Source organism: Brassica rapa, chromosome A09 (genome assembly GCF_000309985.2).
Source record: "Brassica rapa cultivar Chiifu-401-42 chromosome A09, CAAS_Brap_v3.01, whole genome shotgun sequence".
Lineage (NCBI taxonomy): Eukaryota > Viridiplantae > Streptophyta > Magnoliopsida > Brassicales > Brassicaceae > Brassica > Brassica rapa.
This window is the reverse complement of record NC_024803.2, coordinates 1628432-1650387: the sequence shown is the minus strand read 5'-3', so window position 1 is coordinate 1650387 and position 21956 is coordinate 1628432. Positions and strand designations below refer to the sequence as shown.

Genomic DNA, 21956 nt, shown 5'->3' with positions numbered 1-21956 from the left:
TACTAATAGAGCGGCAGCCTTATTGGATTAATCAGTAGAAAAGTTTACCACTAACACATTAACATGCTTTTTATTTTCGCCAATGGAGTAACCCATGCATGGATGTGTCGGGTCGGGTCTTTCACTCCATCATCTTGTGAACATGGGCTTTATGTTTGATACAAGGCCCATTAAAGTAGGTTTCCACAGACATACAGTTTTTTTCCTGATATATCTACAAAAATCAATCTCAACCAATAAAAAGCTTCCGAGTTTTTTTTAAGTGTTAAAAAAATAAAAATAAAGAAGCATTTATATATGTTTTTTCATTTTTATTATCTGGATATTATTTTACACTTGGGGATTAGGAGGATCTCTCTCTCTTAGCCATGGCTGCTGCTTTCACCTGCACCTCTCTCCCTCCGCTTTCTCTCCGTTCAGAGACGAAAGCCGCAGCATCCTCCTCACTCTCAGCTCGCCGTCTCTTCGCCGTCTCGCCGGAATCAGGAGGATTGAGAATCCGTCTTTCTCAGTCGCCGTCCTCGTTGACCTCGATTCAACCTAGGGTTACTCGATTACGAAGAGGCGTCGTCGTCTGCGAAGCTCAGGAAACCACTACTGACTGTATGCTAACATCTCTTTCCTTGTTCGATTTGGTTTGATTCCATCGCGTTGATTGATTGATTTTTGATAGTTGTTTATGTTAAGGAGATTGTGTGCTGAACACGTTTCTTTAGGAGAGAGAGAGCGAGAGAGAGAGCGTTTCCCTGCTGAAATTTAGGTTTTCTGTTGAGATGAACTTAGTTCACGTCGTTTTGCGTGTTGAAAAATGAAGAAAGTTGCGTTTTGGGATCTCTCTTGTTTCAGTGGATATTAAGCAAGACAAAATGTATACTCTTTTTCATAAATTTGAAGTATCTATCGATTGGATCACACACATTTAGGACAAGACAGTGTTGAGTTATGTGCAATGGGGATTCTGTGCTTTTAGAGTTGATAAGTATAAGATTATTTTGCCTACCTGTACAATATTTAGGACAAGAAAGTGCTTAGTCCTGTACAATGGGGATGTTGTGGTTATTGATACTATTGCTTTTCTAAGATATTAGATAGGTGAATCCTTTCTTATGATAATGTGTTTAGTGAGATTAGGCAAGGATCTCTCTCTCTCTCTCTCTCTCTCTCTCTCTCTCTCTCTCTGCTACATTCAGTAATTGACACGAGCATTATCCTTCACTTGGACTGATTTTGAATCACACAAACTTCATTCTGTTTGTGCTTCATTCATGGATTCTATGTAAGATGTGTGTGCAGTATATACTATGTAACTCCATCATCCAAATCATGTTAACATCAAGTGTTTACTTCTAGATTGGAATTATATAGCTATAGGTTTAATGCATGTGACCAGAGATTGATTTGATGAATGAGTTTCTGTTATCTCTCTTATTAACTTACGATGTGTTATCCTTCAAAATATTGACTAATTTGATTTGCTTTCATTCATGATTCTGAATGATTAGTTGTTTCTTTTGTGTGTATTGATGATGGTAGTAGTTTCAATAATAGTCAACGTCTCATGTGACCAAAGATGGATGAATGGTTTTCAGCTGTCTGGCTGGTTAACTTAGCAAGTGTTATCCTTTTTTATATCTGTACTAACTTATTTTGCTTTTTTTTACTCATGATTCTAAAGGATAAAGTTGTTGTTTTTTAATTGATGATTATAGTAGTTTCAATAGTGAACGACTCGACGTGGGATTCTCTAGTTCTCAAGGCAGACGGCCCTGTACTTGTCGACTTCTGGGCACCATGGTGTGGACCTTGCAAAATGATTGACCCGCTCGTGAATGAGCTAGCACAACAGTACACCGGGAAGGTCAAGTTCTACAAACTAAACACCGACGACTCTCCTTCAACCCCAAGCCAGTACAATGTTAGAAGCATCCCAACGATCATGATCTTTGTCGATGGCGAGAAGAAGGACGCAATCATAGGTGCAGTGCCCAAATCCACACTCACATCTAGCATTGACAAGTTCTTGCAATGAGATTGTCAGTCTGTATGATCTCTCTCTCTCTCTCTCTCTCTCTCCCTCTGTTTCGCATTCTCATTCTCTCTGTAACTGGCTCTTTCTTTATAGCTATCTGCTTCTTCTGCTGTATCTTTTCTTCATCACTGAACATATAGACATGGATAAATAATATGATCTCATGTTTTTATTATTATTTTTTACCGTCGCTTGCTCCGTTAAAGACATCAAAGTCTAGATTAATGGAACCGTGTGAAAATAAAGTAAACAATGATGTAATCCAGAGATCTGAAGAGTGTTCAGTTCTGTAACCTTTTTGATGAACACACGTTAAGGTTTGGTCACAAGCTCAAAAACTCTAGGCATTGAATATTGTATTCTGTGAGGGATTGTTCTACGTAAAGGGACTAAATAATGAGAATTTAGAATTGGAAAAGCCCTTTATTGATCCGCGAAGCGAAATATATTTTACGTTTCTGAAGTCTCACCAGACTTCATGCGTATCCAGTTTATGGATAAGGATGTTATGTAGGACAAACTGAATGAAAGCCAAAAAGAATTGAATGTTCTTGGACTGATATGAATATTCTTTGTAAGAGTTGATAGGACAAGACTCCACCGAACTCAAATTGTTTTATTTTGGTGGATAATGTAAACAAAAAGTCATAGGAAGATAATCATTTGATTAGTACGTAAAGATTTTGTTTTAAATTAAGTCCGCCAAGAAAAAATTCAAAATGTCTTTAAACCTGGTTAGACTCAGGTCGGACCACATACAATTGTTAGTTCGGAAAAATTATACTCGGCCCGATCATTCCGGTTTGTAAACCAACTCTTGACCATAATTTCATTTTGACGTAGTTTTTAGTCAACTTGACTTGGAAACTGTAAAGATTAACTCAGTTCTATATACAAAACTCAAGTATAGTAAAGGGACTGTAAAATCATATTCACCCCGTAGCATTACCAAACAAACTGACGTGTGGTCACTTTCATTCTCGTTTTTTTTCTGCTAAAGAAAAACCAAAAGTCATAAAAACCAAAAACCCCTATTATGAAACTTATTAATGTCTATGAATAGAGTAGAATTGGTTTTGTCATAACCAGTGTAATCAAATTTCGAACAATTGTACAAACGGAACCTCTTCATATATGAGTTTGGCCATTCTCTTCTACTAACATGATTTCACACTAACCAAGAGCTCTTGGCTTAGTGGTAATAGAACTCCAGTTAGAGTGTATGTCCTGGGTTCGAGTCGCTTTGGCCACCTTCCCATCTATAACGCACATCTATAACTGTGCGTGCCTAAATGGAAAACTTCGTGGAGATTAGTCTGGACTTACCACTTGGGATACTCCACGATATAAAAAAAAAAACATAATATCAGAGTATTGAGACTAAAATTTTAATGGTTTCCTTCTTATTATTTTCTACTTCAGTTTGACCTTGACTTGTTCTTATATGAAGTATTTAATGATATAAATTACAAGAATTGGCATATAGCTGTGATGTGAAAAGCAAATTAGCGTTTACTGATGGTTCGATAGGTAGACAAAATTAAATTTCATCATAGTTTTAGGATATGGTTTAGATGCAATTATGTGGTGAAGTCTTGATTGTTGATTATGTTTCGATGCAGATGTATAAGATTAATGTTTTATTTGTAATGTTTTGTTGTTGTTGCCGTCCTTTTTTTATAATGTTTTACTGAGACATATGCTATATATTTGGAGAATTATTTTAGGTCGAAGATAAGGTGGCGTACGCAAATTCCCAACCCTCCGATTTTATAACATTATCATTTGAGCTTTTTGATAAAGAGTGATTTTCACTCTAAGACACATTTTGTGTTTTTATTACACTATAAAACACTTTCTACTCCTAGGACACTTTCTTTTAACTATTTCTTTCCTTTTTAACCAAAGCATAACTAAGACATAACTAGTAGGACCCACTCACTAATTCTATCTTCTTCTTCACCATTCTTTTGTAACTGTATCAACGATGGCTAAACCTTACGATGAAAGCGGCGGTGGTGACGGGAAAATCATCACCTGAAGTAAACGGAGAGTTCCATTATGCCAATGTTGCGACTCTGTGTCCACCGTAGTTTTTTCTCCGGGAAATCAGGATCTCTCAACATGATGAACTTCAAGCCACCACCACGATCTCCGACCTCAGATCCACCTTCGTCGTGTCGATTTTATCTTCAAGCCATGCTCAAGCTCGATCCCCAAATATGTCTCCGTAAAAAGCCAACACCGACGTGACGGAGCAGCAAGAGAGCTCCGTTGTCGACAGCCTTAACCCGCAAGCTTCACTTTGATTCACAGCCACGATGAAGCGAAATCCGGGACTGCTCTTTCTCTGCTGTTAAGCTTCTTCCACACTGAAATCGCCTATGATTCATTCACAGCTCGAAGAGAAAGCTTGGTTGGAGCAACAATGGTCAACTTTTGACTATTTTCACATTCGGTCCTCCAACTCTTGTTTATTCTCCAATTTGTCTCAAACTTTTAATATGATCAAGTTTCTTCACCAATTTTCCCTGAGACTTTTAACTGTGCAATATAGTCCAAGCAATTTTTTCAATTTTGTAATATTGGTCCATGCTGTTTGTTTTATTTTGTTTTTGCTAGTTAAGTTTCTGATTTGCAATAAATCCCTTTGATTTGAGGCCAAACTTACAAATGTGCACTTTAGCCTCACACAAATACAATTAAAAAAATATATGTATCTACAAGTATCTTAAAAATGATTAATAAGAGGTAAATTAGAAGCTAATTATCATTTCAAATCATAACATATCAATGCAGTATGAGTTATTTCTTGTGTATGTAATCATATGTACATTAAAATATATGCACAAAATTTCATTATCCACATGTACAACGATAAACAATACACTGGTAAACTTGAGTAATGATTTACATTTACTAAATCAGATACTAAATACCGTTAAAAGCATAACATATCAATGTGATATGATTCATTTTTTTGTGTACGCTTGTTGTAGTAATATATGTTTCATATGTACATGAAAAAATTACGAAAATGTTACTATCCACATGTACAACGATACATGTGTACACCACTCAACTTGGGAAATGTGATTCACATGTACACATTGAAATAAATAAAATTTCACCGAAACTTTTCTTGTATTTTTGGCCTCAAAACATGATAAATTCAAAACTGCAACTTTAAAAGTAATTTGTTGTGTACATTATACCATGTACCCAAATACTTCATTATCCACATGTACAATGACTCACATGTACACTAATTAACTTGTACAATAATATACGAATATCATATAACTTTACTATTTTTAAGTACATAAAACTTAAACATGTAAACCTTCCAACCTAGAGCAGTACCAATTTACAAAAATATGTACACATATCCATTAACTTAATACACGGATATCAGATAATTTTACATAATGTTTCAAGTGTACACATATCGTTGAGTACACGTGTACAACTCGTAGAAATGGTTTTTAATGTTTCAAGTGTACACATATTGTAGACACAAGCTGAGAGGGCATGATTTATACATACATGTGATAGCCTGTCCAAAAACATTGTCTAGGACTGTGAATTGGCCTAAATAAAGACCCCATAGTGTATGTTGTAAAGCTTTACATAAGTGCATGAATGTTATATAATAACTTTTTATTCACTTTGTAGCTCAATCTCTTTCCGGAACAAGGTGTACACATGATTTTGTATACACATAGATAATGTGAAACTGCATGGTACATGTGGACACATGTGAACAAGAAAAAAAAATCTAGTGTTGTGGATCCCTCTATATTTGAAATATTTGCATGATAAAAAATTGTCATGGTGTACATTTTTTTTTATTGTCCGTACAACGTTTCACCAAAAAAACACATGTACACCGAATTGGACAATTAGAAATAATGATAATTTATGATTTGAATGATTTTGAATATCTTGTGTTAGTTAATTTAGATCATTTTAAAATTTATTTATGTATATATTACATTTAAATGGTTTTTACGATTTTAATTTAGTTAAATTTTATACACTCTATTTGCTTCATCTTAATATTTTATGATTTTAATGATATTTACCATTTTAATTTAGTTAATTTAAGTCATTTTAGGTTCTATTTTGTAATATACATTGCGATTATGTGTTCATATGTATATACCAAGGGAAAAAGGTGCATATTTGTAAGTTTAGAATCAATTAAAGAGGACAAATTTGTATATTCAAGAATTTAGGGTCAAATGACAATAAGCTAATTATGAAGGGCTTAAAATGAAAATAAAAGAAGTTGTTTGGGAAACGCTCGCTCGATCCTGATCCCAAGCTCGAGTTTCAGTTTGCCATGGGAGGAGATCAATCAAAGCAAAGGATCGTGGGAGAAGGTATCGGTGGTGATAAGGTTGCGGCGGCGACCTGAAATCATTGAGAAGATTTGAAATCGTTGAGAACAAAAAGGACTGCGGCGGAATGGAGCTTGTTGCGGCGGATTGGAGCTTGTCGGCGGAGCTCGGATAGAGCCATAGATCTCTGTCTTTTTTTTTATTATCAAGGATCTATGTCTCTTTAAGCTTGTAACCATGGATATTTGTCTTTTCAAGCTTAGGATTCACAAATAGAGATGAGCTCGATGTCGTCTTATGTCAGAGTAAATCCATCGTCATCTAAGGTCATGAGCTCTGCCACGCCGACGCTTCTTAGCTCGGCCACAAGAACGGCAACTGGAGATTGGAGCTTGTCGTCTCTTTCATTTGCTTCCCTACTTTTCTCTCAATGTTAGTTAGGTCATTGGAGATTCACCAGAGATTGGAAAAAAAAATTTGTTATTTGATTTAGTGAAAATTAAAGAACGTCGTGGATGAATTGAAAAATGTATAATTTTAAAACTTAAAAGAAAATGTCTTGAACATTTTAAAATTAGAAATATGTAAAAGACAAATCCTCTGAACAAAAAAAAAGGAGAATTCGATCTAAGAAGAAGTTGATAAGAAAGAGAAGAAGTTGATAAGAAAGAGAAAAATGAGACCCATTAGTTAGCTTGTTTGGTTAGCTTTTAAGCAGAAAGTAGATTTGGTTAAAGAAAACTACCCTAGTAGAAAGAAATGTCTTATAGTGTAATATTAAACTAGAAAAGTGTCTTATAGTGTAAATGTTTCTTTGATAAATGCTTCTCAGTGACCTTTTATTTCTATGAAACTTCGTGAGCTTAAAAGTCACAGAACATATATAAATGGAACAGAAGTATCATCATGACCGAAAATTAGAACAAGTGTGAAATATATTGGAAAAACAAGTCAATATAAGACGTCTTTGTTACACCTACCCCACTTTTAGGTTCTTGACTTGTATCCCATGTTTGATAATGCATACTTATACGAAGACTTTATAGATGTTTTATAATTAACAAGCGGACATTGTTTTAATCATTTGATGATGAGTGTCGGCCTTATTCTCATACCAAACATGCTGCCTCCTGAAAAGATGATAGATATGTTTCTGCAAGTTAATTTTCTTAGAATCAACATGATGAATACTTAAAGCTTTAGCTATGCTGATATTCTCAACAAATATATAATTGAATCTCATTTACGTGTTCACCTTTAAGATTGGTACTAATCCACAGAAATAGAATAATGTGATAGTATTTGAATATTTAATTCGAACCTATCACACCAATTATTTCTATAGGATATGAATAAAGAAACAAATCTCCACGCGCCAAGATAATTAACCCGATGATACAAGAAATCTCCATAAATCATTTGTTTTGGCGTCTAATCACCACTTCACACCGACACAGAGCTAGGAGCTAAGGGATATATAGACGCGTTTCAATACATGAAAATAACCTTTGCAACATACTCCTATTCTAAGGCTCCTCTCCGAATGTTACCGGTGGATTTAGCGGTGCTGTTAAAACAGTAATAAAAACGTATAGATATATAATATATCATATATGTAGATTTTTGTTATTGTTAACTGCGGTACGATGCAGATCGTAACATTCAGAATCTAAAATGATAAAAAGTTGTGTTTGACACAAAGCTAGAAGCTATGTTTTTACTCAGCAACAATATAGCTTGGATAGTGCGATTATCGTATTATTTTTTTTCAGTGTTGTGAACTTATATGAATTAACCTCAGAAAAACTTTAAAGAGAGCAAAACATGACTGATGCAAATACGCATTTTAGAGTTTGTGTATTGATTATGTTAATAAATAATTTAAAACTTATTGATCTGTACTTCTAAACCCAATATTTATTTTTCTTTTCAAAACTTATCATTATATATTAAATGCAATTTTCTTAATTCTAAAAGACATACTGTACTATGATATCAAAAACTTTGTACCTTTCAAATATCGATCTTGATCACTATTTAAACAAATGTGGCTTTTACTGGTGCAAAGAGATTTAAGTAAATTCCAAGTCAATATATAATATACTACTGATTTAGTTGTGTAAATAAACATTTTGATATAATTTTATACTGTTGGGAAAAGATCATATAAATGTTTTTGGGTGAAAAGATAAAAAAAACGAGATTCTTTGGCTACTAATTAATTAATTAAACCAGTTTTGGACATAAGGATTCAAGGTGATTTTTTGCTGAATTTATTATTTATTTACGAAGAAAGGCCCACAAAGCAAAACAGCGTGTCTCGTGAGATGTTTTATGAGAAGCATCGTTAGTTGTGAAGGTTGACAAGCGTGAACAGAGCCACCTTCGAGCCCTCTCATAAGTCCTTTTCTCACTTCAGTCTACCCAATCATCGCTTTTCACTGTTTCTTAATTTATGCTTCTAGGTTTAACACCTCACAAATATTATAGTATATTTTCACTGTTTATATTTTTTTTTTGGTCTAAAATATACTATAATATTTGTTTTCAATATGTTTGAACGATCAATAATCTGTTTATTAATTCATAGGGAACATTGACATTTAGGGGCCAATATGGCAATGCCAGATATATAGCTGCAACGATCGTACTTAGTCAACATTCAGAAGAAGTTATGGATTATGAATCATTCACAATAATTTTTGACTAGTTATAGATTCATAATGTACAAAATCACATTTATATCTATACGATCAAACATTTATGACGAAAGAAAAAAGTTTGGTGAATGCACCTAAAAAAGCGATTGAACACTTGTGCGTCGTGCCACGACCGTTACGCATAATCAAAAGGTGATTTTTTGCTGAATTTATTTATTTATTTTATTTTAAAAAAATAAGAAAATTGGAAACAAGATTGGTGCGATCGTTTTTATCCATTCAGACAACTTCTTAAACATAAATATAAATTACTCTTTTTGTCAGTGAATGACTAGTAAATTAATAATCACAACACACTAATCTTTATCACAAAAAAAAGAAGAAGAAGTTATCACAAGACACAGAGATAAGCTAAACCAGTGGCCCAATAAAATCATTTTTTCACTATTTAATATGGATCTCGTAGTCCCCAGAAAAAAAGTTACAAAGATGTCTATGGGCTAATGACTTGTGTGGTTAATAATAAGTTTTTTAATCTTAAAATAAGTAAATTACCAAAAAAAACCGGCGTATCTTTTACATTGCCACGTCATTCGGATATCATTTGCGTTATCGAGTTCAAAGCATATAATAATATCTTCTTCTAATAAAAAACCATATAAATACGGAACCCTTCTTTCACTTTCATTGCTATACAAAACCCAGATTCTTCTCTCCCTTCTCCTTCTCATCCGTTTCTCAATCTTAATATCTCTCTCTGTTCAATTCAGTTTCCCTCAAACGTCGCCGTTTCTCTGGTTCGTATGCTTCTCTCTCTCTTCCTGGTTCCTATATTCGCGCGTTTGCGTTTATTTGTTTACTTTATATTAATATGTGTATGTGTGACTTTGATTCTTCACCGGCGATTTCTCGGGTCTTTTGATTTGGGGTTGAATTGAATTTGCTGCTAAACGATGACTTTGACTCTTCCTCTCTGCTTTCTACCTATGAGTTTAAAGATCCGTGTTACATTTTGATCAAGTTCGTCGCTTTATTTAAATAAAATTTGATCAATCGATGCTAATATTGATAATCGGTTATGGGTTTTCAGAAAGATTCAAGCTTTCAATTTGAATTACAATTTTTTTTCAAAATTTCTTATTTTTAGGGTTCTTGGCTGGATAAAAAAGGGTTTATTGCATATACATATGATTATATTGATAATCGATCATGGGTTTTTTGAAAGATTTAAGCTTTCAATTTGAATCACAAGTTTTTCTTAAATTTCAAAATTTAGGGTTTATGCATATAATCGTCATGATTTTGTTTTTTAATCATTGTGAATAACCTAATTTTCACCACATTTTTGACAAAAAAATAGATTATCTTTGTGAGTTTGTTTCTTCACCTGATTTATACAAATGTTTTAATCAGAAACTTGACCAATGGCAATGGACCAATCCTTTGAAGATGCTTATGGAGAACTCTATGGAGAAGGTGCATTTTCTTTCAACAACAACACCAAGCCTGACCCAATCACAACCTCTCTTCCTTCTGAAGATACCAATAACGATTCCAGCTTCGACTGCAACATTTGCCTAGACTCAGTTCAAGAACCCGTTGTTACTCTCTGCGGCCACCTCTTCTGCTGGCCCTGCATCCACAAATGGCTTCACGTACAGACCGATGAGCACCAGAGACAACATAAACAGTGTCCCGTTTGTAAATCCAAAGTCTCTCACTCTACGCTTGTTCCTTTGTATGGACGAGGGGGTGACAATAGCCAGGAGAAAGATAAAACCGGTGATGTGCCTAGGAGACCGGTTTACAAGCTCGAGATGGCGAATTCAAGTACTGATCTCCGGTTATCTCAACGGGTTCATTTCGATAACCGGCATGGTGGTTACTACCCTGTCTCAGGGGTGATGAGTTCCAACAGTTTGTCGTACTCTCCTGTTATGGATCCGATGATGGTGATGGTTGGAGAAATGGTAGCTACGAGGCTGTTTGGAACACGGGTGATGGATAGATTCACGTACCCGGACACTTACAATCTCGCGGGGACTAGCGGGCCGAGGATGAGGAGGCAGATCATGCAGGCTGATAAATCGCTGGGGAGGATCTCCCTCTTTTTAATATGTTGTGTGTTTCTGTGTCTTCTACTGTTTTAGAGTTCTTCTCCTCACTAGCTTTGTCCTAATGTTCACTTTTTAAAAAAGTGTGAGGAAACGTAGACAAAGAGATGTACATTTGTGTTGGTAGAAATGGATTCAAGTTGCTTAATGTTTGAGTACTCTTGTGTTGGGTTACATCTTTGTATTGATTTGGTCTGGAGGATAGTAGCGTCCAGATGAAAAGGCGAAGTAAAGAGGCCTGATTTGAATGTGTGTAACTCAGCCCATGTGTAGAATAATAAATAAGTACTAAATGTTTTCCAAACTGCTAATACTTTGGTATGTCTATGCGGGTTCGGTTAGTTTTTGGATCAGCTAGTTCGGAATTTGATTAGTTTGGATCGGTCGGAAATAAATTCGATTTAGTTTTCGGTTTCCAAAATTTTCTACTGAAAGTTTTTGGTTTTGCGGTTAGTTCCATTAAATTTTTCAGTTTACACTGAAAATAAAATTCAAAAAAATTTGGTAAATTTTGACTATTTTAGTTATTTTGGATTTTGGTTAATTTGGCTTGGAATTTTGGTTAAAATTGATACTTTTTTTTTAGAAAACTGAACTAACCGAACTAAACCAATTTTGCATGTTGCCAAAACAAACCGAACTTTCTAACGGAACTGAACTGAAAACCAAACTTTTTGGTTCGGTTCGGCAGGTTTGGTTCGGGTAATAACTGCAGGGCTAGGTGTGTCCATAGTATGATACGACTTCAGGGTCTTTAGTTATAACTTATAACTTAAAGTGAGTTTTAAACTCCTGTTCTTGTTTGAATTTCCGTTGAGAACCAGTCAAGTTTGATGCTGAAGAGGATGATCTGTCTATTCGTTGAATATTTCAAGTTATTCCTCCTGATTAAAGAAAAAAACATTCCATTAGTTTATAGATTGACAGTCACTGATCTCTCGGCAGCATGCACATGGGTCAAGACCTTGAATGGTTTATATAAATGGACGAACCATCTAGTCTCTCTCTCTCTCAAGATTATAGCAAAGTCTCTTGCATTTCTCATCTCCTTCTACTTGTTTTCCTCCCTTTTCTTGAAACCGTTGACTTGTTTTTCTTTTCTCATCGGAGTGTTTTCAAACAATTTAGGCTTGACATGGATAGCTCAGAAGCTGGTCTAGATAGAATTGAGTCACAGATGTCAACGGATGTGTCTCATAACCAACGTAATCGAAGATACTTCCTCATGAACCTGATGAATAACGGTGCGAATAGAATCTGTTCACGAGGTTCCCCTGAAAGCAGAAGAGCATGCACGCAGCCACCTAAGGGAGACAAGGAGTTCTTAACCAGTCTCAGACTTTCTGATCTTTACAACCTCCCAGGTGAATCTGTGGCCATGAACTCAGAGATTCTCAGTGCAATGCGAGCCGGGAACATAGAGTTTTTGGAAAAGATGAAGAGGTTCGAAACTCCAATGGCATGCTTCAAGAACAACAAGGGAGATTCCATTCTTCACCTTGCTGCTTCTTACGGCCATCTTGAGCTAGTGAAAGGCATAGTCTCTGCATGCCCGTCTCTTCTATTGGAGCCAAACTGGGAGGATCGGGTTCCACTTCATGTGGCGGCTCGTGCTGGCCATTCAGCAGTAGTTGAGGCTCTTGTTGCATCAGTAACATATTTCTCAGCTGGACTATCTAAGGAAGAGAGGGAGAGGTTGTTGAACCTCTATGTTCTCAAGGACAAAGATGGAGATACTCCTCTCCACTTAGCGTTGAAAGACCTCCATGAAAAATCAGAGGTATTGACCCTAAGACACTCTTTACTCCTTTGTTCATAGTGTCTGATCCATGATCTTTTTTCTACTAGCTTTTGATGTATCAGCGTCGTACCAAGAACCAATCCATATCTCACCTTGTTATGCATCAACGAAGCATCAGATGCAGTTCATTTCAAACAAGACTGATGGAGACAGCTGCTTGTCTAGTGAATGCAAACCAACATGTTTCGTTTCTTTCAAATAAGGATGGAATATCACCCTTGTATCTGGCAGTTTTAGCTGGTAATGTATCCCTTGTGAATGCAATGTTGAACGTCCAAGGGAAAACCTCTGACTTAGCCTCACAATTAGAAGGGAGAAAATCACTTGTTCATGCAGCTCTAAAGGCCAAGACTACAGGTTTGCTTGCAAACATAAGCTGCTCACATCTCATTGTTCAAATAACTAATCGAAATTTCTACTTGTTTGTTTAGATGTTCTTGACATTATTCTCAATGAAGACCCATGCCTTCTCAACGAGCGAGATGAAGATGGAAGAACTTGTCTCTCGGCTGGAGCATCTGTAGGGTTTTATAAAGGCGTATGCAAGCTATTAGACCGGTCAACCTCAAGCGTCTTTGAATGCAACGATGATGGTTCCTTTCCCATCCATATAGCAGTGGAGAAAGGTCATGTGGACGTTGTTAAAGAGATTCTAAAACGTTGTCCAGACTCAATAGAGCAGCTTAACAAAGAAGGCCAGAACGTTCTTCACATTGCAGCAAAGAGTGGGAAAGCTGTATCATTTCTGATGGGTTATATCAAGAGACTTGGAACAAAGAACCATCTTATCAAGGAGCAAGATGTGAACGGGAACACACCTTTGCACCTAGCCACCATTAACTGGCGTCCTCGAACTACCTTTGCTATGACTAACCCCAAGATCTTGAATATACAGAACAAAGATGGCTTGAGACCTTTGGATATTGCAGAGATAAATCTGCAGTCTGACTACGTTTTGAGAGAGGTACATATCTCTTTATATACTCTTTTTGTTTCAAATTAGTTGTCATTCTAGAGTTTTGTATACATATTAAGAAACTAGTAAAATGTTCATATTTACCCTTGTTTGACCATTATAATTGCATAATATTTATTGTTTATCTTAAAACGACACTTATTTTGTAACAAAATTTTTTATGCTACAACGACAATTAATTTGAAACGGAGGGAGTACATTTTATTTTGTTCCAAGTTTACACATCCTAGAGCTAATTGCTTTTTGTTTCCCTCTTGGGGATAACAGAGAATGACTTTGATGGTCTTGCTATGCGTTTACAAGCCAAGAGGTGTTACTTGGCGTCCAACCAGTGGGATGACTTTAAGAAGCAGATCAGAGACTCTAAGTGGTTATGGCGAAAAATACAAAGACCGTGTCAACGTACTTCTACTAGTGGCAGCTCTTGTAGCAACCATAACGTTTGCGGCAGGTTTTACAATGCCAGGTGGGTTTAACAACTCGGGCATGGCTGTTTTGGTCGATGACAAGACCTTCTCAAACTTTCTGGTATGTGACACCTTGGCAATGCAATGCTCCGTTATAGCAATAGTTGCTCTTATTTGGGCACAGTTGGGAGATCAAGAACTCGCGCACAGAGCTTTTCATCTGGCTTTGCCGTCACTCTTCTTTGCGTTATTCTTCATGTCTTCAGCATTCATTTACGGCGTCAATGCTGCAGTACAACAAAACATAGTGCTTGATGACAAGATACATATTATATCTGCGATCTTCTGTAATGTGATGCTTATCCTCCTTGGACCTTACGTTATCCCTCAGGTCTCTGGCATTCCTTTTGTTCAAGATTTAACCAGTCTTTATCTCTATGTTCTTTTGTGGTTTGTTAGTGAAGACGATGATGAGAAACATCACACGTCCAAGTGTGTGAAGAAAGAGTCCATGGGATCCTCAAGGGTGGAACAAGTTTAAAATTTAAAGTCGTCTTAAGGGAGATATATCAAAAAAAGCCTTCTCCAATATTAGAACTCATCTGTATTTTTAATATCGATCCAGTGCTTTTTTAATAAACATGTTACAAAGAACTTCTAATTATTTTAAGACTACTTGTTCCCAGAATTGCATTTTACTCTACAAGACAAGGCAGCTGTAGCTGTTTGCTGTTAGCATATAGAGTCAAAAATAGTCCACCATTAGTACACATCATATAGCTTTTTATGTCTTTATCCTTTTGAAAATTAATTTTCTGAAGATTCCTAGAGGAGCAAGGACTATTATAAATGGACGAACAAAACGTATCTCTCCTCTCAAGCTTTTACCTACTCTGATCTCCTGCTTCCACTTGGTAAGTCTCTCTCTTCTTGGCATGTTGACTTTTTTATAGTTCGGTTGGAGAACTGAAACTGTCATTACAATTTGTGGGGGGTGGTTATAGGTTTGAGATGGACAGTTCTGAAGCAGATTTAGATAGAGTTGAGGCACAAAGGTCAACGGATGTATCTCGAGGTCAACGGAAACGAAGATACTTTCTCGTGAGTCTGATAAAGCGTGGAATCTCACGCATATTCCGTTCACTGGGTCCCCTTCAAGATGGAGTACAGTTGGGGTCCTACTCTGTGTCAAGACTCTTTAGTGATTTCAGATTGTCAGATTTTTTTGCCTTTTCCGGTGTATATGTTCCCATGAGTCCTGAGATATTAAGCGCAGTGAGTGAGGGTGATGCTGAATGTATAGGGATATTGAGAAGCAAGGTTACACCAGCTGAATGTCTCAAAAGTGATCAAGGTGATTCCATTCTTCACCTTGCTGCTGGTTGTGGTCATGTTGAACTAGTGAAGATAATAGCCTCTGCATGGCCATTTCTTCTTATGGAGCGTGATTCGAAGTATCAGCTTCCGCTTCATGTGGCGGCTCGTGCAGGTCACGTATCTGTTGTTCTTGCTCTAGTTCAGATCGTAACATTTGTGTCAGATAAAATGTCTCGGGAAGGGATGGAAGGCTTGAATCCATATGTTCTGAAAAACAACGATGGAGATACTGCTCTACACTTGGCCATGAAATGTCGGAGTGCACAGTGTATCCTTTCTCTGGTACACGCGTACCCGCAAGCTTGTTTTCTTGCGAATAACAAGGGAGTCTCTCCTTTGTTTATAGCCATACAAGAGGGACTTACAGCCATGGTGAAATATTTGTTGGAGAATTCAGACAATGATGGAACAGATTTGCAGTTGGAAGGAAGAAAAGATCTTGTGCACGTTGCCTTGAAGGCCAGGAACACAGGTTTTGTTTTTTTGTCTTTTAATCAATCCATAAGAAGTTGCATTTGTCTTTTCAAATATTCATATGTTACCACTTGTTTGAGCAGATATCATCGATGTTATTTTAAAAAAGTATCCCAGTCTGGAGAACGAACGAGATGAAGAAGGAATGACTTGTCTCTCATTTGGAGCATCCATAGGATTCTATAAAGGAGTATGCAACCTGTTAGACCGATCAACAAGAGGTGTTTATGAATGCAACGATGATGGCTCTTTTCCAATCCATATCGCTGTGCAGAAATGTCACATGGGAGTTGTTTTCGCAATTCTAATACGGTGTCCTAATTCAAAACACCTGCTTAACAGGAAAGGTCAAAACATTCTACACATTGCATCAAGGAGTGGGAAAGCAGCATTTTTTCTTTCTGTTCTGCTCGAGAGAACTAGTAAGGTCCAACTAATGGAGAAGCAAGATATAGATGGGAATACACCTCTGCACCTGGCTACCATATCGTGGCGCCCTCGTACTATTTATCTCCTTCTGTTTCATTACAAGGGCAAATGCATGAACACAGTGAACAATGATGGTCTAACATCTCTGGGTATTGTCGAGTCAAATCTGCAACCCAACTACATCTTCATGGAGGTAATGGCGGAGCCAGAAATTTTTTATACCGGGATCATAATTTTTTTTTTCAAAAACATAATTTATAAACCATTAAAAACTACAAATTATATCTTTACTTTTTAATGTATTGTAATTATTTTAGTAGGATTATATATTTTGTGGGATCAAATTTTATATTTTAATGGAGTCAATAATTTTTTTCTTAAACAAAAACAAATATATTAAAAAAAATAGTGGGGTCAGCTGACCCCACTTCTCCTTCACTACCTCCGCCCGGTATCTATGTGTTCCAACCATAATCTTAAATTATCTTCATGTCCGTTTTTCTTGACTCTTGTTTGTGTAACAGAGGGTGACACTGATGGTGTTATTATACTTTTACACGTCAGCAAGACAATCTACATGGCTGATGTTCAAGAAAAAGATAACAAGACGAACAGATCCACCTGCTGGTGACAAAAACAAAGACTACGTCAACACTCTCCTAGTGGTTGCAGCTCTTGTAGCAACCGTAACTTTTGCTGCTGGTTTTACAATACCTGGTGGCTTTAACAGCTCTGAACCAAACCAAGGGTTGCCAACTCTAGCTGGCGACCGGAAACTCACCTACTTTATGGTATTTGACATCCTGGCAATGCAGAGCTCCATCGTGACAATAGCTACTCTAATCTGGGCGCAGTTGGGTGATCCAGCACTCGTTCACACATCTTTAAATGTGGCATTGCCATCACTGTTTTTCGCTCTTCTCTGCATGCCGGCGGCCTTTTATTTTGGTGTTTTTGTTGTTTTTGCTCGTGTTAAAGGGCTTGTGATTTTCCTCGACGTTGCCTCTGCGGTCTTCATCTTCCTAATGCTCTTTCTTCTTGGCCCTCACGTTCTCCTACGTATACCTGGCATCCCTGCTGCCTTTGGTGCCTATTTCGTGCTATTTGTGTTGCTTGTCGATGATGACCACCATGAACAGGCTTCTCCTGCAAAGATCTCCAGTGAAGAGGCTTCTGCTGCAAAGAGCTCCAGTGAAGAGGCTTCGGCTGCAAAGATCTCAGTGACAACAAAGAAAGTACTTACACGAAAGTCTGTTTCGTTCTAGTTTCAAGTTCCTTATTGTGGTACGATTGGCTAGTCTTTGTGACTTGAACCCTTCTGAAAGAAATAAAAGTGTTTTGATGTACTTCAATCTGGAAACCATTCTTTGTTTTATTATATGGCCAATGCTATTGAGCAACAATTACTGAAAGAACAATGCTAAAACAAGGTAGCTGTAGCTGTTTCCTGCTTTTTTTGTTGTTTAATTATCAGAATATCTTAGCAGATGAAGAAGAAGAAACATACGAGTTAGATTAATACTATGTATAGCTTTTCATGCGGTTATGCTTTAGATAAAATCATCATGTTCTGAAGATATAGCAGAGTTACAAGCATAAAGTCAGCATCCTTGAGGAGGTCAAGCATATCATTAAGGAAGAGGATTTATTACTAATGGTTTGAAAATCATCATGTTCTGATGATTCCAGCTTCGACTGCAACATATGCCTAGACTCAGTGCAAGAACCCGTCGTCAAGCTGGTCTCTTGCATTCCTTTGGTTCAAGATTTAACCAGTCTTTATCTCTATGTTCTTTTGTGGTTTGTTAGTGAAGACGATGATGAGAAACATCACATCTCCAAGGGAGTCCATGGGATCCTCAAGCCGGGATCAAGTTGAAAAGTTAAAATTGTCTTAAGGGAGATATATCAAAAAGCTTTTTTCAATATTAGAACGCATCTGTATCAGTAATATAGATCCAGTGCTTTTTATAATAAACATGTTGAAAAGTTTTTTTCTGATTATTTTAAGACTACTTGTTCCCACCACTGCATGTTACTCTACAGCTGTAGCTGTTTCATGTTAGCATATACAGTAAAAAAAATAGTCCACCATTAGTACACATTACATATGTGTTAGATTGGTACTATGAATGTATAGCTTTTATTATGTTTTAAGCTTTTTTAATAAAATTTCTGAAGATTCACAGAAGAGGTCAAGCATATCTCACTAAGGAAGAGAATCTATACTGATGATTTGAAAGTTCAACAGCTCATTTTTTAAAAGTAAGATTCAGTTTTATTTATATATTTATGGATCCTGAGACATATAGGGCAGTGGTTGTGGGTAAGGTGCAAGATCTTGAAAAGATTTTGCAGGAAAATGAGATTCCTGTTCTTGATCAGGTCACTTTTCAAGGAAACACTATTCTGCATCTTGCTGCTATCTATGGTCATGACCACTTAGTGCGGCGTATTCTTGACCATGAGCTAAACGTTCTTAGAAGGTGGAACCCTAACATAGTCGGTAACTATTCTCCCAGTTTCTCCCATTATCAAACTCTTCTCGTGAGACAGAACTCCGAAGGAAACCTTGCTCTCCATGTTGCAGCTGCTGCAGGACACGAGCTTATAGTTGAGTTTCTAGTTGAATCTCTAAGGCGGCTTCCGCAAGATAGAAACATTGTTCTTAGATCAGAGCAGATACTAGTTGGGAATATTTTCAATGTCTCTAACAATGATGGGTTTACTGCATTGCACCTCGCCTTGAAAGGGAACCATGTAGCTGTTTCTTTGCAGCTTGTTCGGGAAGATCAGAGCACTTGCTTTCTTCTGGACAAGGAGGGTGTATCTCCCTTGTATATGGCGGCTGAAGCTGGACATGTAACACTTGTAGAGAAAATGTTACAGGGCTTGAGTGCAAGCTTTGTTGGCAAGTCTGTGGTGTGTGCTGCAGTGAAAAGCAAGAATCTCGATGTTCTAAGAGCTGTACTGGAGAGTGACTCAGATCTGGTAGACTCTAGGGATGAAGATGGAAGAACTCCACTTGCTTTTGCAGCATCCATTGGATATGACATAGGGGTTGAGCATATGCTAACCAGATTTGGAGGTTCTACACAGATTGCTTACATAAAGAGTGAAGATGGTTCTTTCCCCATCCACTCAGCTTGTGTTGCTAGTCGCAAGACTCGCATCGCAGCTCTCAAGGTGATCTTAAAACACCACCCGGATACAATAGAGATGCTTAACTCAAAGGGACAAAACGTTCTTCACGTGGCTGCTGAAAATGGGGATGCAGGAGCTGTTGGCTATCTGCTTAGAAAAGTTGACGTCAAAAGGTTAATTAATGAGCAAGATTTAGAAGGAAACACACCGTTACATTTAGCCAGCATCAATTCTCATCCCAAGGTTGTGAGTCTTTTCATACATGATAGCAGAGTTGACTTGAAAGTATTGAATCACAAAGGGTTCACTGCTTTGGATGCAGCAGAGGAGTATATGGCTGCCATTCCTTCACTCCAACAGGTTTGTACTTTTATAACCCTCTCATTGTGTCCAAAGTTGTTGTGAACAAACGCGAATCAACTCGAAGAAAGAAAAGAAACCAAAACGATTTAACTCATTTAAACAAATAACAGTTTAGAATTTGTATATTGATTATGTAAATTAATAAATTTACAATCCCTTAGACCCATTTATATATAATAGTAGCCTCAAAACTCAATTTTTTTTCTCTTTAGTAATACATACTTATGGGAGAAAAAATAATTTTTCTAATCAGTATTAACAAAAGCTGTTGACATCACCTATGTTATATGTATTTTCAGTGGTTGATATGGGTGGCATTGGTGTCTGCCGGTACCACTAGAGCTCCACGTGTTCATCTGAAAGCAGACAGTCCTACCACAGAAGAAGACTTCACATTAAAAATGTACAAGGACAGAGTCAACACTCTTCTTGTGGTCGCAACACTTGTGGCTACAATGGCTTTTGCTGCTGGCTTGAGTGTGCCGCTAGGTTACAACAGCACAGAGTTCAAGTCAAATGTGAAGCATTCTTACAAAGAATCTGCGTTTAATGCCTTCGTCATCTGTAACAGCATTGCCGTCTATAGTGCTGTTATATCGACAGTTGCTCTTATAGGGACACAGCTGGCTGACATGAAGTGCATGCTAACCACCTTCAAGTTTATAGTGCCACTTCTTGGGTTTTCTATTATCTCCATGTCTTTGGCTTTTGTCGCAGGTTTATACTTGGTCTTGGGACAGCATCATTGGCTTGCAGTATTTGTCTTGGCTTCAGGCGGTTTCTATCTCATGGCTCTTCTTCTGCTTATTATCCCTTACGCTTCGCCTTATACTTTTAGTCCATTAGTTTTTAGATATTTTTTGCGGTTTCCTTTTTACATGTTGGTTTTCTTTGCGTACTGGAGAGATGGCACTGATGGGGAGTGCTCTTCACGAGTTTTCCGTTGGTCATTTATTGGCTAAAAGATCAAGACTTGAAAAAAATGATCAACTCCTTGTCTCATGATGTTACAATTTTGAGTTTGAATTCTTCAGTGCTGGTTAGTTACAGCAAGTTAGCCTTGAAACCCACATTTTATATTGTTTTCTTTTGACTGTGTTCTATAAGTTACAAAGCGTATTCTTATGTTGAAGTCTTCAAGACTTCAACTATTTGTTTCAGTGTTGTTCTCTTACTTTCTGTTTAACTGAAACAAATGCTTAGCACAATGTTTAACCCAAGAAACGTTCCTGAATCCACACAATCTCCCTATTTGTATACTGTCTTAGACGAAACCAGTGCTTCGGTACTGATGTTAGGGACCTTACTAGGAATTTTCAAACGGTACCAAAGCTCTTAATGTAAAGAGCAAAGACTGGTTGAGACCAGTTGATATATATTGCCAAGTTAAAGTCTACATTCCAACTACATCTTCTGGGAGGTATAATAATCTTATGTCTCTATATATACAATACAACTGGTTTGCTTCAATGTCAATCCGTATATGCCTTTTTGCTCATCACTTTTTTGGTCTTCTTGGAATGTACTGACTTTGTGGTAGTCTTGTTACCACTTACAAACCAACAGGTTATGAAAAGATACCCCCAAGTGGGATGACACTAAGAAATAGATTAGCAGATGATTTCGACTTAATTTTGTGATAATTATATTTATGGTACATAGATGTTTCGACGTTCGTATTAAGCTCAATCAATTGACCTGAAGCAGAACCATTAATAATATTTAATGCGCATAAATTGAATAAACAACAAGCGGGGATAGCTCAGTTGGGAGAGCGTCAGACTGAAGATCTGAAGGTCGCGTGTTCGATCCACGCTCACCGCATATTATTTTTAAAAA

General features: G+C 37.0%; 5 protein-coding genes and 1 non-coding gene across 7 annotated transcripts; all 6 read left to right on the top strand.

Moving 5' to 3' along the window:
• The first annotated feature begins 309 nt into the window (after positions 1–309).
• On the top strand, positions 310–2210 carry LOC103846588 (thioredoxin M2, chloroplastic). Its single transcript, XM_009123536.2, has 2 exons — positions 310–603; positions 1710–2210. Exons 1-2 carry the CDS (start codon positions 369–371, stop codon positions 2027–2029), a joined length of 555 nt encoding a protein of 184 aa, XP_009121784.1. The 5' UTR covers positions 310–368; the 3' UTR covers positions 2030–2210.
• Positions 2211–9640: 7430 nt separating this feature from the next.
• Positions 9641–11294, top strand: LOC103846598 (E3 ubiquitin-protein ligase RMA1). Of its 2 annotated transcripts, none has more exons than XM_009123548.3 (2): positions 9641–9829; positions 10446–11294. In XM_009123548.3, the coding sequence occupies exon 2, from the start codon at positions 10457–10459 to the stop codon at positions 11180–11182; it is 726 nt and encodes a 241-aa protein (XP_009121796.1). In that variant the 5' UTR covers positions 9641–9829; positions 10446–10456; the 3' UTR covers positions 11183–11294. The 2 variants fall into 2 exon arrangements, with proteins under 2 accessions (XP_009121796.1, XP_033135859.1); XM_033279968.1 differs by lacking the exon at positions 9641–9829 and adding an exon at positions 9840–10313 and having other exon boundaries at positions 10348–11294.
• A 257-nt stretch (positions 11295–11551) lies between these two features.
• On the top strand, positions 11552–14931 carry LOC103846606 (protein ACCELERATED CELL DEATH 6). The gene is made up of 4 exons (XM_009123560.2): positions 11552–12926; positions 13010–13304; positions 13379–13911; positions 14191–14931. The coding sequence occupies exons 1-4, from the start codon at positions 12129–12131 to the stop codon at positions 14869–14871; spliced, it is 2307 nt and encodes a 768-aa protein (XP_009121808.2). The 5' UTR covers positions 11552–12128; the 3' UTR covers positions 14872–14931.
• A 357-nt stretch (positions 14932–15288) lies between these two features.
• Positions 15289–18062, top strand: LOC103846613 (protein ACCELERATED CELL DEATH 6). The gene is made up of 3 exons (XM_033279967.1): positions 15289–16179; positions 16265–16803; positions 17135–18062. The coding sequence occupies exons 1-3, from the start codon at positions 15342–15344 to the stop codon at positions 17873–17875; spliced, it is 2118 nt and encodes a 705-aa protein (XP_033135858.1). The 5' UTR covers positions 15289–15341; the 3' UTR covers positions 17876–18062.
• Positions 18063–18284: 222 nt separating this feature from the next.
• Positions 18285–21325, top strand: LOC103846623 (protein ACCELERATED CELL DEATH 6). The gene is made up of 2 exons (XM_009123585.3): positions 18285–20114; positions 20417–21325. Exons 1-2 carry the CDS (start codon positions 18903–18905, stop codon positions 21077–21079), a joined length of 1875 nt encoding a protein of 624 aa, XP_009121833.1. The 5' UTR covers positions 18285–18902; the 3' UTR covers positions 21080–21325.
• A 543-nt stretch (positions 21326–21868) lies between these two features.
• On the top strand, positions 21869–21941 carry TRNAF-GAA. The gene has a single exon. It is a non-coding gene; the product is annotated as a tRNA-Phe (tRNA).
• Positions 21942–21956: the final 15 nt, after the last annotated feature.

What these genes read in the sequence shown, in the direction of transcription:
- LOC103846613 (XM_033279967.1), top strand. Translation starts at nt 15,342, where the DNA reads ATGGACAGTTCTGAAGCAGATTTAGATAGAGTTGAGGCACAAAGGTCA. An exon ending in CTTGAAGGCCAGGAACACAG is followed by an intron (nt 16,180 to 16,264) that starts GTTTTGTTTTTT and finishes TTGTTTGAGCAG; the next exon opens with ATATCATCGATGTTATTTTA. An exon ending in CCAACTACATCTTCATGGAG is followed by an intron (nt 16,804 to 17,134) that starts GTAATGGCGGAG and finishes TTTGTGTAACAG; the next exon opens with AGGGTGACACTGATGGTGTT.
- LOC103846623 (XM_009123585.3), top strand. Translation starts at nt 18,903, where the DNA reads ATGGATCCTGAGACATATAGGGCAGTGGTTGTGGGTAAGGTGCAAGAT. An exon ending in CCATTCCTTCACTCCAACAG is followed by an intron (nt 20,115 to 20,416) that starts GTTTGTACTTTT and finishes ATGTATTTTCAG; the next exon opens with TGGTTGATATGGGTGGCATT.
- LOC103846598 (XM_009123548.3), top strand. Translation starts at nt 10,457, where the DNA reads ATGGCAATGGACCAATCCTTTGAAGATGCTTATGGAGAACTCTATGGA.
- LOC103846606 (XM_009123560.2), top strand. Translation starts at nt 12,129, where the DNA reads ATGGACGAACCATCTAGTCTCTCTCTCTCTCAAGATTATAGCAAAGTC. An exon ending in ACCTCCATGAAAAATCAGAG is followed by an intron (nt 12,927 to 13,009) that starts GTATTGACCCTA and finishes TTGATGTATCAG; the next exon opens with CGTCGTACCAAGAACCAATC. An exon ending in TCTAAAGGCCAAGACTACAG is followed by an intron (nt 13,305 to 13,378) that starts GTTTGCTTGCAA and finishes TTGTTTGTTTAG; the next exon opens with ATGTTCTTGACATTATTCTC.
- LOC103846588 (XM_009123536.2), top strand. Translation starts at nt 369, where the DNA reads ATGGCTGCTGCTTTCACCTGCACCTCTCTCCCTCCGCTTTCTCTCCGT. An exon ending in TCAGGAAACCACTACTGACT is followed by an intron (nt 604 to 1,709) that starts GTATGCTAACAT and finishes TGATGATTATAG; the next exon opens with TAGTTTCAATAGTGAACGAC.